Raw genomic sequence first — 15,321 nt, 5'->3', positions numbered from 1 at the left:
CCCCGCCCCGCCGGCGCCCGCGCGCATGCGCACAGCGCCCGCCTCGGCGCCCCGCCCCTGTCCCAGCCTCACTCGCGGCGGCCGGGCGGCGGGGTGAAGGGTCGGGGCGGCCTCCTAAGCCGGGCCCGGCGGCAGTACCGGCACCGCTCCCACCATGCACAGCTTGGCTACTGCCGCGGTGAGGCGCGGCTCCGGGGCGCGGCGGGGCTGGGGACGGGGCCCTGCGGCGCAGGCCGCGCGGGGAGCGGGGCGGGAGGCGAGGCGGGCCGCTCGTGGCTGCGAGGGAACGTTTCCCCTCGGCCCCCCGCGGTGGAGGGAGTGTGAGCCGCGCGGTGGCGGAGCCCTGGTGAGCTGCCTCCCCTCGGTGCTCCCCGGTGGCCGGCTGTGGCGGCGGCCGGGCGGCGGGGTGCCTTTGGTAGACGGGGAGGCGCCGAGTGAGCGCTGTCTTGCTCCAGCTGACTCTGCCTCCCCGAGGCGGCCGTGCCTTGCTCTGCTGCTCCTGGGGACGAGGTGGCTCGCCCAGGGGCCAGGAGGGCTTCCCTGATGGGTACCCCGGCTGTACGCCTTCTGCCTAGTCTGTGTCACGTAGAGTTTTCCCCTCTTCCCTCCTCTTCCGCGCTGCGCTTCCTCCTTGCACCTGGATGCTCCTGCATTCCCAGCCACCTACTCTGTCCTCAGCAAACTCTAAAAGAAGTAAAACTTCTGGCCTTAACTGCAGAGGAAAAGAGGAGACAGCAAAAAGTTCCTCAGGGCAGCACACAAGCAGGAGGGAAAACAGAAGGCTGCCTGTTCCTCCCTTTTCCCCCAATACCTTGCAGTGCTGTCTGTAGTTGGTGCTTGCCCTCTTCCCCCTCAGAAAGCTGCGATGGTGAGATGGCATGCCTGACATTCCGCCTGCTGGGAGTGGAGCAGGACCTCGGCCTGGTTGGGTTCAAAAATTGAAATTGGGTTCAAACTCAGAACGATGCGGTTATTGCATCTTATCTCCTGTCTGAGCGGGTTTGTGTTGTCATTTTCACTTATCCAAATGCATGTTCGTCGTGTGTATAAGATGTCCTAGAGCTGATTGAGTCTCTAGTGTGTATTGAGTTTGGGAGCTGTACTGCAAGACCAGCAGTCAGCTGTTTTCACACGAACTTGGCTAAAGGATCTGTTTGGGCTAACAAGCAAACAAGAGTAAAGTACTTAGGAGCAGGAGCTGAGAGATCATTTTAAGTCTTCCCACTTTGTTTAAGTGCTCCTGACTTTAAATTGGTTCTTGGAGTGCTGGCAAATACTTCTGATTTAAAGTGGCACTTTCTGGAGGATAGAAGGGTGTGCAGGATCATAGAGAACTCTCTTAATTAGCATTTACATTTTTGTAGAAGTGTAATTCCTGAGCACTTGGTGAAACATGTGAGGGACTATTATAATCTCACATTAATCATCTATCTGTGTTCTAGTCACCTCTCTCTAAAACGATCTTTTTTTAAAGACAATTTTAACAAAATCTCTTTAAAGAATTGAAATCAACTTTATTTTGTGATTCATATGAAAGTATATTTAATTTATATATAATTTGGGCTACCTGGTAGTTCTGTATTGAAATGTTTCCTACCTCAGTCAGTATGCTTACACTAAAGGTGACAGGGAAAGGTGTTTGGCTCTGGAGATGTGCTTGGGAGCTGCAGAAAACAACATTACCTCTTAGTAGGGTCGTGACTTGGCTCAGGAATCCCTTTGAGTGTTTTGAATGCTGTTGTGATAAAGCTGTGGTAAGCAAGAACACTAATTTTTATACAGTGATGCTGGTGGCAGAAGAAACATTTCAATTTCAGATCTGAAGACAGCATAACATGCTAGAGGCTCAAGAATAGGCTAAAGACAATAAATGTAACTGTAAGGCATTGAAAGGCCAATTCAGATAAGCTAATTTACTGTTACTGAAATTCAAAGCTCATTTTGGTATTTTGAGTGGTGGTCTATCAAAACAGTATAAAAAGCACATGTATCCAGTTAGTCAATGTTCTGCTTTGGTCGACCAGTACTCTTACCAGTGTGTGTAGCAGCAACTGCTCAGTTAGGAAGAGAAAGCCAGTGGCTAAACCCAGTTCGTTACGTGATTGTTGGAGATATAATTGGTCATGTTTGAGGTAATGCTGTTTCCCTTGAGGAAGGTGTTACACGATCTTTCATGATGCAAAGGTGGCTAGTTTGTGCTGTGTTGAGATGCTGTTTGTAACTTGCTTTCCCTGTGTGCAAAAGAAAATCTGCCTAGCAGGGTTCCGTCTTAGAGGTTGCAGGATTTGTGTATAGCACTTCGGGCTCCCCAGAATTTTTGGGTTTAGAGGGTGAAGAGGGAAAAACAATAAAGTAGGAGACTAGCAAAAATATGTCATTCAGTTTAAACTAAAACGAGAGCAACAGCTGTAGAGCCTGTGAAAAGCAGTTGGTTCTGGCTAAGACAGGTATTGGACATCATAAACTTAATTGTGTGGAAAAATCTGCTTAGTGTTCTCTAGGGATCACAAGCACATGATTGTGCTTTTAAAGGGTCGATGTATTTAAGCTTACAGGAAATGAAACTTGCAGTGAGTCTAGAAAAATAGATGGAAGCTTTAGATAACACAATTATAACAACATTATTGCTACGCTGCTTGTCACTCTACCATCCCAAATAATAACAAATGAGCTCTGTTTATTCTCCCTCTTTTTCTGAGCTCCAGTATAAGAGTTGCCATTAGAATTGCACTCACAGTTGCAAGAACAGAATAAATTTGTCAGGATTACTAATTTAGTGTGAGGTTCTGGAAAAAAAAAAAGAAGGTAGACAAGAGAAAAAAAGAGGATAGGAGGAAAGATGAACAACTAAAAAGTATTTGAGCCCTAGTACAGGGTCTGATAACAGCACATTGGCTTATATATTGTCCTGGGTTTGGCTGGGATAGAATTAATGTTCTTCTCAGTAGCTGGTATAATGCTGTGTTTTGGATTTGGTATGAGAATAATGTAGATAACACACTGGTGGTTTTGTTGTTGCTAAGTACTGCTTACTCTAAGTTGAAGACTTTTCAAGTTTCCCATGCTCTGCCAGTGAGCAGGTGCACAAGGAGCTGGGAGGGAGCAGAGCCAGGACAGCTGACCCAAACTTGCCGAAGGGGTGTTCCATACCATAGAAATGTCATGTTCAGCATATAAAGCCGGGGGAAGAAGGAGGAAGGGAGGGATGTTCAGAGTGATGGCATTTGTCTTCCCAAGTAACCATTATGCACGATGGAGTTCTGTTTTCCTGGAGATGGCTGAACACCTGCCTGCTGATGGGGAGCGATGAATGAATTCCTTGTTTTGCTTTGCTTGCATGTGTAGCTTTTGCTTTACCCATTAAACTGTCTTTATCTCAACCCATGAGTTTTCTCGCTTTTACTCTTCTGATTCTCTCCCTCATCCCACTGCAGGAGGAGTAGGCAAGTGGCTGTGTGGTGCTTAGTTGCTGGCCAGTGTTAAACCCTGACATACATAGACATTTAAGTTAATATGATGGAGGTGGCTGGAGGAGAAGGAATCGCACAGCTAGGGAAGGATCTCTCTGGATGTGACTATGGCTATAATGTGTGGATGAATGGAGGAGGGAAACCTTTGCAGACATAGAAACAGACAGCTCTGGAGGTGTCTGCCAAAGGTTAAGTCTCCCTTCATCCCTCCTGCAGTTCTGGGAGCCTGCCTCCAGCATATGGTTTCAGGTTTGGTTGCAGCCACTTTCAGTTCCTGAACTCCTTTGTATTCTCTTCACTGCTTTAGTGATGAGCTGCTTAGCAGTAGTGTTGCTGTTGGTGCGGTACAGGCAGTGCTCACAGCTGTTGTAGTAAGCACATGAAGAGTTTCAGTCTGGGTTTAAAAAGGAGAAAAAAAAAAAAAATACAATCTGTTCTCTGTTCCCAGCTGTGATTGCTGTACACATGGGGATGCTGAGCTGGTTGCATACAGGCTAGCTCAGGAGCAACAGTATATGAGTGGGGCTGTGCTTTATTTGAATAGTAAGCACTGCAGCAGAATGTTTAAATAGGTTCTGAACTGGCTTTTGGAAGTGTTCACGCAGGAGGTGTTAATGCTGATGTTTGTCTTCCTCAAAATTTTGTACCTGAATCACTAAACTGTCTACTTGGGAAGCCTGCTGAGCATTTGCACCTTGAGTACTAGTTGTGCCAGCAGAGGCATGAGGCAAACTTGCATTGAAAGACTTGAGTCTTGCCCTTGCCACAGAAACTGTGCTACAGTTCTACAGTTCCTGCTTCTCTTCCTTTCCTTCCCAGCTCTTCCTCATTTTTTTGGCTTGAAGACTTGTTGGCCCTGATGCTGCTGTTTCCCTGATGTTCCAAGAAAGGCAGAGGAGAAATCCTACATTTCTGCTGAGTAGTAGAAAATGTGCCTTGACTGTGAATACAAATCTACCCTTTTCTGGGTTTATTTTAAACAGGAGTTTTTGTACAAAACCAGTCTGGAAAAATTCCTTTTTAGCTCCATGCATGTAAACAAGATACATGGGACGAGTGAAATGTCTCTAACAGCAGGTGTTACTGGCTGCAGACAGTGTCATGCTGATGTTGGAGTACTGAGGATTTTTCTAGTATTTGAATATTTTTCTCATGTCTGAATCCCATTGACAGTTTCCAATGTAATAGATGTTTTTGGAGATACAGGTAGAGTCTGCCTTTGAATTTGTGGAAGCTTGCACTTGAAGCATGAAATGAATGTGTGTTAAATACAGGTGGAGCAAATGATAGCTGGCTAAAGTATGTGTGACCTCCCTGGGAGCTCTGCTGGCACAGACAGGAAGCAGCGTGGCTCTCTTGTATTGCTGGTGAAGTTATAAGGTACTGCTTGACCAGTGGATTAGGAGACTGTCCTAACAAGTCAGGCCAGTTGTGTTTCAAGTAGGTGAAATAGTAAGACTAATCTAAGGGAGGGATCCATATCCAGAGCGTTGTAATGTAGCTTTAGTTCCTCCCTCCCCCAGTCAGGAGTTTCTTGAGCACTTTTTTGCTTACCTGCCAGGTTGTGGGAAGGGTTTAGGGTGAGACTTGGATAAAATGTTTGGACTGAAGTTTCCTTGTTTCCCACCCAGCCTGTGCCAACAGCCCTGGCTCAGGTTGACCGTGAAAAGATCTACCAGTGGATCAATGAGCTGTCCAGCCCTGAGACGCGGGAGAATGCACTGCTGGAGCTGAGCAAGAAGCGTGAGTCTGTGCCTGACCTTGCCCCAATGCTGTGGCACTCATTTGGCACAATTGCGGCGCTCCTTCAGGTGGGTAGGATTGGCAGCCTCTTTATTCAGTGGTGCAGCACCAGAACATTGCAGAGCTTGTGTGTACATGGGGCAGATCTGGGGAGGCACTGGTGGGGTCCCTTATTGCCGTTGCTGGAAATACGATGTATGTTGGATCATGTGGTGAGGGGAGCAGATGTGGGAAGCCCATTTGGCATTAATCATCACTAGCAAGGCAATGTGTGCAGAGGCTGTAAGATTTCTAATTAGCTTACATACTTGGAAGGGGAACGGGCAAGTTTTTGGGTGTATGAGCTCCCTGTGGATCATGTTCTACTTATTTTCATACAGTGTCATAGCAGAGCCACAACAGTCTTACTCTTAAGATCTCTGGTGTGATTTGTTTTGCATGAACTTGCGCGCTTCCTGGTCAGAAGGTTGCCTTGCAGGGAGCCTGTTGGAAGGGCAGCATGGGAATACTGCTCACTCCCTGCTCCTGAGACACTTGCAAGGGAATATACCTGCATTTCGTGTGAGACTGAGCAGCTCTGCTTGTCTCTGGGCAAACTATGGCTGATGACTGGCTGTCTCTTAGTGCCAAATCTAGTCATTTCTTTCAAAGAAGGAAGGAAAAGAGTGCAGGATTGCCAATGTCAAACTGCTCTTGGAGTGGCCCTGAAACAAGTGAAGAAAATTAGAAGGGAGCTATAGTTGGAAGCAAGCAGATTTCTGAATTGGATTTCTTGCCCTCAGCTGCTTTCCCTGCATTGAGTTAGAAGAGTACCAGCAGCCACATTTTGAATAAGAGTGGGTGTGCTCTGCCTCTAGGCACAGGAGCAACACTCCTCTTCGATCTGGAAGTTAAAAACAAAGCAGTCCCTACACTAGTAAAGAGCCAAGAAATCAAATGAACTCTTTTATTTTAACTGAAATTAAGGATGGAATGCATTCCTGTGATTCAGTGTCAAATTGATTCTGACCCAGCTCTGCCCTTGCCTGGGTGTCATGGTGGCTGCCATGTAACTTCAAAATGATGCCTGGTGAAAGCAGACTGTCATCTGCTGTCACCATAGCTCCTTGCTGGGCAAGTGCTTTGGTACAGCTTTCTCTAACTTTTCTTTACCTGTTAATTTTTAGGAAATTGTAAATATTTATCCATCAATCAACCCTCCGACCTTGACAGCCCATCAGTCCAACAGAGTTTGCAATGCTTTAGCTCTACTACAGTGTGTTGCGTCACATCCTGAAACAAGGTAAGTGTTTCCGGGTGTGTGAGTTTTCTGAGGTGTTGAGGTTGACAGCTCAGCCTGTTTGACTCCACAAGTATGTAAGCTTCTTTCTTCATTTTTACCAAGAGAAGTGGAGCAGAGGACAGAGCTGGAAGATAGGAAGTTGCCTGCTGCTTTCACTTGTTTGCTGGGATTATTAGGATGACAGCTTTATGGTGGTCCTAAATGCACTGCATTCCCTGGATCATCCTGAGATCCTGCAAATTCCCAAAACACTGGGTTGCGGCAGCTCCTTGAAGCTCAGCCAGAGATGCCATGTGCAGGATCCTTGTTTTAATGAGCTTACAATTATTTAGACCAACAGCTTACGGTTAGTTAGACTAGCTGTCCAAAGGGTGGGATGGGCAGGGCTGTCCTTCCCAGAGACCGTGTGTGGCAAGGGAGCAATAGCAGAGCTGTGTCTGGAGTCCTCAGCCAGTGCCTGACTTCAGGTTTTCTCAATCGTGTGTCCAGCCTGTATCAGCAAGGGAAAAGATGATGTTGGTTCAGCTGAAATCAGTAGCTAAAACTCAAAGAAAACTGTCCTGAGATCCATGATCTCATGCTTCTGTTCCTGCGGAGAAGAAAGTGCTACATAGCTGAAGTTGTTTTTCAGCTGCTGCAAAGTAATACTAAGCTGCAACCCTCCACGAGGTGATATCCAAAAAAATAGGGTAGTTTTACACCACACACACTTACATTTAAAGTTTGAAAACTGAGAACAGAGGAGGAACATTGGATGATTGTGCAAGGGAGCTTCCCTCTGCTATCAGAACAATCTCTAGGCTTCTCCTTGCAATCTGTATTTTTCCCCGTTGTCAGAAGGCAGTGTGACGACTCTTGGGGAAAAGTGGCTGTGCACATTTAAACTGTGGTAATGCCTAGAGATCAGCCAGTCTGGATTTCTGTCATGCAAAAGCTTTGCACATGCACTGTGGCTGACTGTCCCTTCCCATGGGAGCCTGCAAGGTGAAAGGCAACAGTGAATGTACAAAGCAGAGGTAATAAAAGCAACAGGAAGTGCTTTGTTCCTGGTCAGCTGGAAACAGCAATGCAGGTAACTGACAGTTCAGGTGTTAGGTTTTGTGCTGTACCCAGTGCAGAATTTACTTCATACTGTTCCATCAGAGAACAAACTGTTAACCTCTTTTGAGGAGTGGTAGCAATGGTGTCTGTCAGCAATAGTCTTAGGTTCTGCATGGTAACACTGGATTGTATGCTCACTTTGTTTTCCTTGTCTCTCATGTTGGGTGTTCTCCCTTTCCTACAGGTCAGCTTTTCTGGCAGCTCATATCCCTCTCTTCCTGTACCCCTTCTTGCACACAGTTAGCAAGACACGTCCATTTGAGTACTTGCGTCTCACAAGCCTTGGAGTGATTGGTAAGCAGCCAGACTAATGCTGGAGCACTGTTTTTTCACTCACTTTGATGCAGTTCATTCTGTGGGTGGAGAGACCTGCACGACCAAAATCACAGGTCTCTTTACTGGGATCTTCTGAGTCCCGTAGTATTAACAAGAGGAGCTGCTTACGCATTATGGAATCTGGCAGTGAACTCCCCAAAACGGTACCTACTCTTTTTGTCTTAATTAAGACTTATTGCTGTTTATCTCTGACTGACCAGGCAGCTGGTAACCTGCAGAGTTGGCTTGTGTCCTGTTGCAAATACTGGGGCAACTCTGAGTGGAGTTTTTACTTCCTCAAAACCCACCAATCCAAGCCAGAGTTCCTGAGCTTGATAGTTTTTCTGGGAAAGATCTTGCCACTCTCATCACCGTTCCCTCCTTTGCAGCCCTGCAGAGTAACTTTCAGGGCTGAGCTGGATCAGTTATGAAGCAGGTTCCCCTTAGTGTGTAGGAACTGGGCTCTTCACTAATAAGAAAACACTGAAGTTTGGGTGCATTGCCAAAAATGTGTTTCCTGCGAGTACAAGCACCTGCAGGCTTGTGCCTTTGCCCTCAGCCCAGCCAGTGAGACCCTAGGATGGTTGGGTGCAGGCTGGGCTTTCTTTGGGTTTTTGTCATTAATTGACTTGTGTGTATTTGCCCTATCTTTGCCTTATCCTGTTTTTTTTGTCTTCTGCCCAAAACATTTCTCTCTCAATGCATAAAGTAAGAGGGTCTTAAAATGCATTTCTTCTTCCCAGAGGTTGCTGTGGGTGGCATGATCCTCTTGTGTTTGTTACTACTGGAGGAGAGCCACGAATACATCCACTTTCTGAAAAACAACCCCCAAACCCTGCTTGATTACTTTTATGCTGCCAAAACAATTTCTTCTCCAGCTGCAACATATTTAGGATGACAGTTGTGCTGCCTGCCATTCAGACTTAATGATTCCTGGGAGGACATAGCACAGGCAGTCTTTGAAAGGTGAGATATTTTTGAAACCATTTATCATTTATTGATTTTTCTATTTTCTCTTCAAGGGGCCTTGGTGAAAACTGATGAGCAAGAAGTGATAAACTTCTTATTGACAACAGAAATTATCCCCCTGTGCTTACGCATTATGGAATCTGGCAGTGAACTCTCCAAAACGGTACCTACTCTTTTTGTCTTAATTAAGACTTATTGCTATTTATCTCTGACTGACCAGGCAGCTGGTAACCTGCAGAGTTGGCTTGTGTCCTGTTGCAAATACTGGGGCAACTCTGAGTGGAGTTTTTACTTCCTCAAAACCCACCAATCCAAGCCAGAGTTCCTGAGCTTGATAGTTTTTCTGGGAAAGATCTTGCTGCTCTCATCACCCGTTCCCTCCTTTGCAGCCCTGCAGAGTAACTTTTGGGGCTGAGCTGGATCAGGTTTCCCTGACCTGAGAAAACAAATGCTGTAAATACACGGAGCAGAGTTTGGGTGGTAGCTGTTAGTGTTGGTTATGGGAATGTTCATTGCACTGGACTAATTTGTTGTCTCCTCTGATCAGGGGCCCCTTTCCCCCATGAGCTCAGATGAGGTCAGACTGGTCTGATGACCCAGGTGGGCAGGCCACAGGTTTTAGTCTGTGTGTGCTTCTCTGGTGAAGCCTGCTGACATAGCTGGCTGAGGTTCTTCCAGAAAGTGGTGTCTTGTGATGAATCGATAATGCTAAAGATGAAAACTGAAATCAGCTTGCCATCTAGATGGCAGGGCCAAGGGACAGATCCTTCTCCTGCTTCCTGCTCTGTGACTGCAGTAGTCTGACTGTAATCTTGAGGCTGTCCTGAGTGGCCCAGCAGTAGTTGCCATCTTACGCAACCTGCATCCAGTCACCTTGCACACACTGCTTTGTGTCCATCTCTTTTCTTTAACCAGAGATGCCAGGTATTGTGTAGAGACCTGCATTTTCTTTTGGCTTTAAACTTTTACTGACTAAAATGTTTATTGGCTGCTGAAAGGCCTTTCAGTTCTGAGGCTGACTTGAAAAGAACACAGCACAAAGGCTGTCCCTTTTCAGGATAGGTAAGTTGTTTCAACACTTTTTCTGTGTTCTCCCCATTCTAGGTTGCTACATTTATTCTTCAGAAAATCCTCCTGGATGACACAGGGCTGGCATATATCTGTCAGACTTATGAGCGGTTTTCCCATGTTGCCATGATACTGGTAAGATTATTTGGTTTTAAAATATCTGGGTTTAAGAAAATAGTGCTCCAGCAGCTACTTTTACTGCCCTCTGGCTGGAGCACAGGATGAGGGAGGCAAATGGTTCTTGGGCATTATTGCTTGCGACACTGTAGCACTCTGCTTCCGCATGTTTCCTTTGTGTATCTGGTTTGCATGTCAGGAGAACACACACCAGTTTTAATGTACCAAGTCCTCAAGATAGACCAAACATCTCTAGAGAAGAAAAACTTTTCAGGGTTGTTGTTTGGATGTGAATTGATTTAATTTTATGTAAGAATGATAACACAGCTCAGACCATTGATCCATTTTCCCATCTCTGCCTCCCACAACCTGGCTCCTATTAGCTGCTGCTTATGACTCTAATTTTGTGTTGGGACACAGAGAGAGCAGGCAATATTTGTCCATTCCCTGTCCCCTGTGAAGGAGAACTTTGGGTACTCATAATCTCTTCATCCCAGGAGTAATAGCCCCAACTTGAGCTTTATTATCTTTGAGCTCACCAAGGGGAATACGTCTGCCCTGAAACAGCTATTGTCCTGCTTTCGTGTTTGGTCGTTTGTTTGCTTTTTAAAGAGCAGTCTCAGGAGGAGAAAATGCAGCATTAAGTGCTTTGCAATGCTGGTTCTGTGCCTAGATGTTGATGCGTTCACTGGGAATATTTATTTTTCTGTCTGTTTTCCCAAACATGAATAAAATGTCACCTCCTAATTCACCCACAAACAGCAAAACATGAATGATTGTGAGCTGATACCCATAATACCCAATGTGACGTGATTTTGCATTCCAGAAAAGAATGGACTTTGATGAAAGTACATCAGGGTTGGGGCCAAAGTGAAGGATGTAATTAGAAACCCTGGAGTAGAGGAGGGAAGGAGACAAAGGAAGAATCTGTAGCTGGGAATGGTATGAACATGAAGGGATGTGGGCATGTAAAACTCCGTTAGCGTGGAAGAAATCCTAGCTGTGGTGTAACCCCACCACCAGGTGAAGCACTGACATGATTAATACTCCATAGCACTACTGAGAGAGATGAAAATGTTCATCGACATTTCTGTTCTCTATTTCAAAAATTGAGATGGTGTACTGCTGTTTGATGAGGGTGATGATTTACTACTTTGTCTACTGATAACCAAGTAAGATGTTACACAAGCATTAGATGCTTTCAAAAGGGTAAGTTAGTATTTCCTATGCAGGAGCTGTCTGAGGAATTCTCTGACTTGTTCTTCATTGTGAAGAAACTTGGTATCCTGGGGAATTGCTGAGAACAGGAAGTGTGCAAAAGGGCAGATGAGGGAGACCTACTAATTTCTAACTGCCAGAATATCCAAATACAGGTGAATTTGAGGAAAATGGTTAGGAGGGCTAGCCAGTGTAGTTTTACAGGAAAAAAACCCAACTTGTTGGACAGATCTGAAGATTTGATTGACTCCTAAGTACAAGGAAGCAGTCTGTTCAGACTCCTTCAGAGCGGGCATGTGAAGGCATCCACACTGCTTGCTGGGCTGGTGCGTTCCAAGGTGCAGCCATGTGCGAAGTCCTACATAGTGTGAGAAATGGAGGCTGGGCCAGAGACATCTGCCCTGATCTTGTTTCCCAGTAATGGGTTAATGAGGGATGTAGCACAAAGAGAAAATACAACTCCTGGGTGCATGGTAAGACCAGATGTGGATCTTGCTATACGTGGTATGGGTGAGCCCAGTCCTTCGGCATGGCTTCCCAGGCTATATTAATGTTTTAAAAGGGTGTTGAAATGAAGGCAGTGCAGATGAGAACACGGAGCGTTACAGATCTTGGGAACACACCTCACAGGGTGACTCAGCCTGAGCTTATCAAAAGGTTGGGGATACATTCACCTTCTTCCACAGGGGGGAAACCCCAGGTTCAGTTTAATCTACCAGCGAGTTGGATCACTAAGGAGTCCTGGGGATGTAAAAACCAAATAGGGATAAGACAGGCTTTCCCTGAGCTGCTGAGAGAATCCTTTCCAAGTTGTGACTGGCTGCTCTTCTCAAAGACATCTTGGCAAGCAGACCACCGGACTTCATGCAGGGGTATCTAGATGAAAGGTAATGGGCTGTGATGCGTGGGAAGCCAGAGTGAGCGATTCAGCAGTCTTTCCTAAGTCTCTGCTGATTGTGAACCTGTTCTTACAAAGACTTTTAACTGATGGCACTGGCCTCTATAAAACAGGGTAAAATGGTCCTGCAGCTCTCCAAGGAGCCATCAGCACGGCTACTGAAGCATGTTGTCCGCTGCTACCTTCGTCTTTCCGATAACCCCAGGTAAACATTTTAAGAGTTTGGGCAGGGGCTTCTTCTGCTCCCTTGGAAGTGCAGTTCTTTGCCACAGTGCCCACTCAGGGAAAGTCAAGTTTCCTTGTCTGCCTTTAAGTTAGCCTTAGTTCAGTGTGGAAAGTGGGTGGGTTTTTTGGTTTGTTCTGTTTTTTTTAACTGCTACTTCTGGGAGCTTTTATGGTACATGAGAGAAACAGTGACTGTTTGGGGCTTGAGCAGACTCAGGCTGTACAGGTTATGACTGCCTGAGGTCAAATGTAGCTGGAACTAGATATGAGGGAGGGGCTGAGGTGGAAGGTATGCTGTGCTTTCCCTCTTCTGCGTCATGTGGGCTGTTAGCAGTAAAAGCCAACAGATAAAATTCAGGTGAGGGAATAGAAACTGATTTCATGCTGATCAGCAGCTCTGCCCAAAGCCACTGAGAATGTATTTGTTGTCTCTGCCTCTCCTGGCATTGCATTGCTTTTGACTGAGGGGTGTCAGGGCACAGGGGTTGGTGTGGTGGGGTCTAGCATGAGGGATGGGAGCCATGGTGGCTGGCCAAGCACCACGTGCTGCAATGCTGCTGCTCAATGCTTTGCTTGGCTGGTCCTGCCAGGGAGACCCCCAGGCAAAGGAGTGTTGTGTCCCCAGTGGGGTTTGCTCCCCTCTTGCCCCTGTGAGTTTATTTGTTGGGCCCCGTTTCTTGTCTCTTGATGTAGGGCACGTGAAGCTCTCAGGCAGTGCCTTCCTGACCAACTGAAGGACACCACCTTCGCCCAGGTCCTGAAGGATGACACCACCACAAAACGCTGGCTGGCTCAGCTCGTCAAGAACCTGCAAGAGGGTCAAGTCACTGACCCACGGGGCATCCCTCTTCCTCCGCAATGACTGCTGGGGGAGGTGGGGGACCGGGGAAGAAACAGCTCAGGTTTACAAAGAACCAGGAACAGGTGACCTCTTCCGCAACAAACGAACTGGGCACGCCAGCTGACTGTCGGCTTGGCAGCCAACGGGCTGCTGTGTAGCAGTGCAGGATGCCTCTGGGGATCGCAACACCAGCAAACGCTGATACTACAGCTTAAAAAAAAAAAATCAATAAAGACAATCTGTAAAGATCCCCATCTCTCCAGGAGGCTTGGCTGGCATCTCTTCCCCCACTGCCAAGCAGGGGGTAGTGCAGATGTCTGCCCTTCCAGCTAGCTCAGCCTCCACCCAAGTGGTGCGTGACAAGGGGTGTGTGCACCACCACCACGTCCTTCCAGTTCCTTGTCACTCCTTGTTTATATGTCTCTTTAGATGAGTGAGCTGAATAAAAGGTGATCGAGTTGCTTTATCCTCTCTTAAGACTGCTGCTCAGCTGCAGGTAGCCCAGAGACAGCTTGCTTCCCTGTCAGCACATTCTTGCTCTCCATCCGGCTGGTGCAGTGAGCTTTTCTCTTCTTTTTCTTTGGCATGGAGGTAGCAGCTGGAGCCAGGCCGTCGTGGTGCTTGCCCCAAGAGGAGGGGTGGATTACTCAAGATGAGCCCACATGTCATCAGCTTGCTTCCCAGAGCTCTTGGGAAGGACAAGGCAGCAGGACTGTGACTCTTGTGCTGTAAATACTGTGCTCATGCAGCTAAACCAGCAGCTGGGGGCTGATGTGTGCTGGCCTCCTGTCTAGCTCACCTCTTGCCTGGCGGGGCTGCTGGCTGGCTTGTCAAACGGAGCTCAGCGTTGGGGAGCCTGCCTTGTGGTGGTGGGCAGGCCACCGGCCAATGATCCCTGCTGCAGGACAGCTGGGAGCGACGTCCTGCGGGCTCCAGGTATGCCAGCTTCCACAGCCGCTGCTGCCTGCCAGACGCCTCAGTCCTGGCCCCCTTCCCTTTCCTCCCTCACCAGCTCATCTCTGGCGGTCGGGTGGATCCATTTCAGCTTTCAGACCTGCCTTGGCGCCTGCCTCGGCTGTTGCAATTGAACTGGAGTAGCAGCTGCTTACCTGTGTTCTGTGCTGAGCGGTTAGTGCGGCCACGGCAGGCTCCCAGAAGCAGCCATGGAGCTCCCAGCTCTGCTGCAGCAGAGCCTGCTCTGCCTGCTCTTGGCTGCAGGCAGGCCTGGGCAGCTTACTCGACTTCTCCCCCCTCCTCCAGTAGCCCATTTTGCTGATCATCTGCGGTGTCGTGCCAACAGTGTCTTAAATCCCATCTCTTTTTTCCCCCTTCCCTCCCCTCCTCTCGCTGCCTTGCATAACAAGGGCAGAGCGTGGCCTCTTCCTTACCCCGGGGTCCTGTTTTATAACCATCGCCTTCTTTTCCCTCCCCTCCACCCTGACCTTAATAGGGTGTGAAAATGCTTCTGTTTGGGGGTGGTTTTTTTGTTGTTGTTTGGGGTGGGTTTTTTTTTGTAAGTTCAGATTAGTAAATAATAAAACCCCAGCCAGCACAGATTGGTCCTGGTCTGGTCTCTTGGGGAGGGCAAGGGGCAAGGAGGGGAACTCATTGCAGGTGGGACGGAAGGGGGATCAGTGCCAGCTTGGGGATATGAGCTGGGGAGAGAGTGTGGCTTTTTCTAGTGGGAGCTGTGGAAGCTGTCCGCATCCCTGCGGCACCCCATCTCTCCTGGAGCAGATAACGTTGAGGGGTGTTGGTGGGGAGGTGCTGGTCTATCCTGCTTTGTGGGAAGGCAGCAAGTGCAAGTACTGACCCCGGCTCCATTCAGACCCTGCCAGGGAGAGCACTCGCTGCCACACTTGCCCAGGGTCCACATCTGCTGGAGCATCGGCCACCGCAAGTTTGGTCCCTGCCCTGCTGTCCTTGCACCCAGCTTGGATCCCTGTGGGCGTTTTGCACCAGGATGCTCAAACTGTGCCCTGCTCTTCGGGTCCTGCAGCTCTCCCAGCCCTGGGAGTGCCCGTGGGCCACTGTGTCCTGTGACGGGGACAGCGACACGCTGGGGATGCTCTGT

The 15,321-nt window shown here is 47.8% G+C and overlaps 1 protein-coding gene across 1 annotated transcript; it reads left to right on the top strand.

The window, feature by feature from the left end:
- Window positions 1-19: 19 nt before the first annotated feature.
- CNOT9 (CCR4-NOT transcription complex subunit 9) lies at window positions 20-14,799 on the top strand. Its single transcript, XM_055718572.1, has 8 exons — window positions 20-178; window positions 5,102-5,281; window positions 6,380-6,495; window positions 7,781-7,890; window positions 8,934-9,043; window positions 9,985-10,083; window positions 12,295-12,386; window positions 13,100-14,799. Exons 1-8 carry the CDS (start codon window positions 155-157, stop codon window positions 13,266-13,268), a joined length of 900 nt encoding a protein of 299 aa, XP_055574547.1. The 5' UTR covers window positions 20-154; the 3' UTR covers window positions 13,269-14,799.
- The last annotated feature ends 522 nt before the right edge of the window (window positions 14,800-15,321 follow it).

Source organism: Falco cherrug, chromosome 8, assembly GCF_023634085.1.
Source record: "Falco cherrug isolate bFalChe1 chromosome 8, bFalChe1.pri, whole genome shotgun sequence".
NCBI classification, from domain to species: Eukaryota; Metazoa; Chordata; class Aves; order Falconiformes; family Falconidae; genus Falco; species Falco cherrug.
This window is presented reverse-complemented; position numbering and strand designations above follow the sequence as displayed.

What these genes read in the sequence shown, in the direction of transcription:
- CNOT9 (XM_055718572.1), top strand. Translation starts at nt 155, where the DNA reads ATGCACAGCTTGGCTACTGCCGCG. An exon ending in ACAGCTTGGCTACTGCCGCG is followed by an intron (nt 179 to 5,101) that starts GTGAGGCGCGGC and finishes TTTCCCACCCAG; the next exon opens with CCTGTGCCAACAGCCCTGGC. An exon ending in GCGTCACATCCTGAAACAAG is followed by an intron (nt 6,496 to 7,780) that starts GTAAGTGTTTCC and finishes CCTTTCCTACAG; the next exon opens with GTCAGCTTTTCTGGCAGCTC.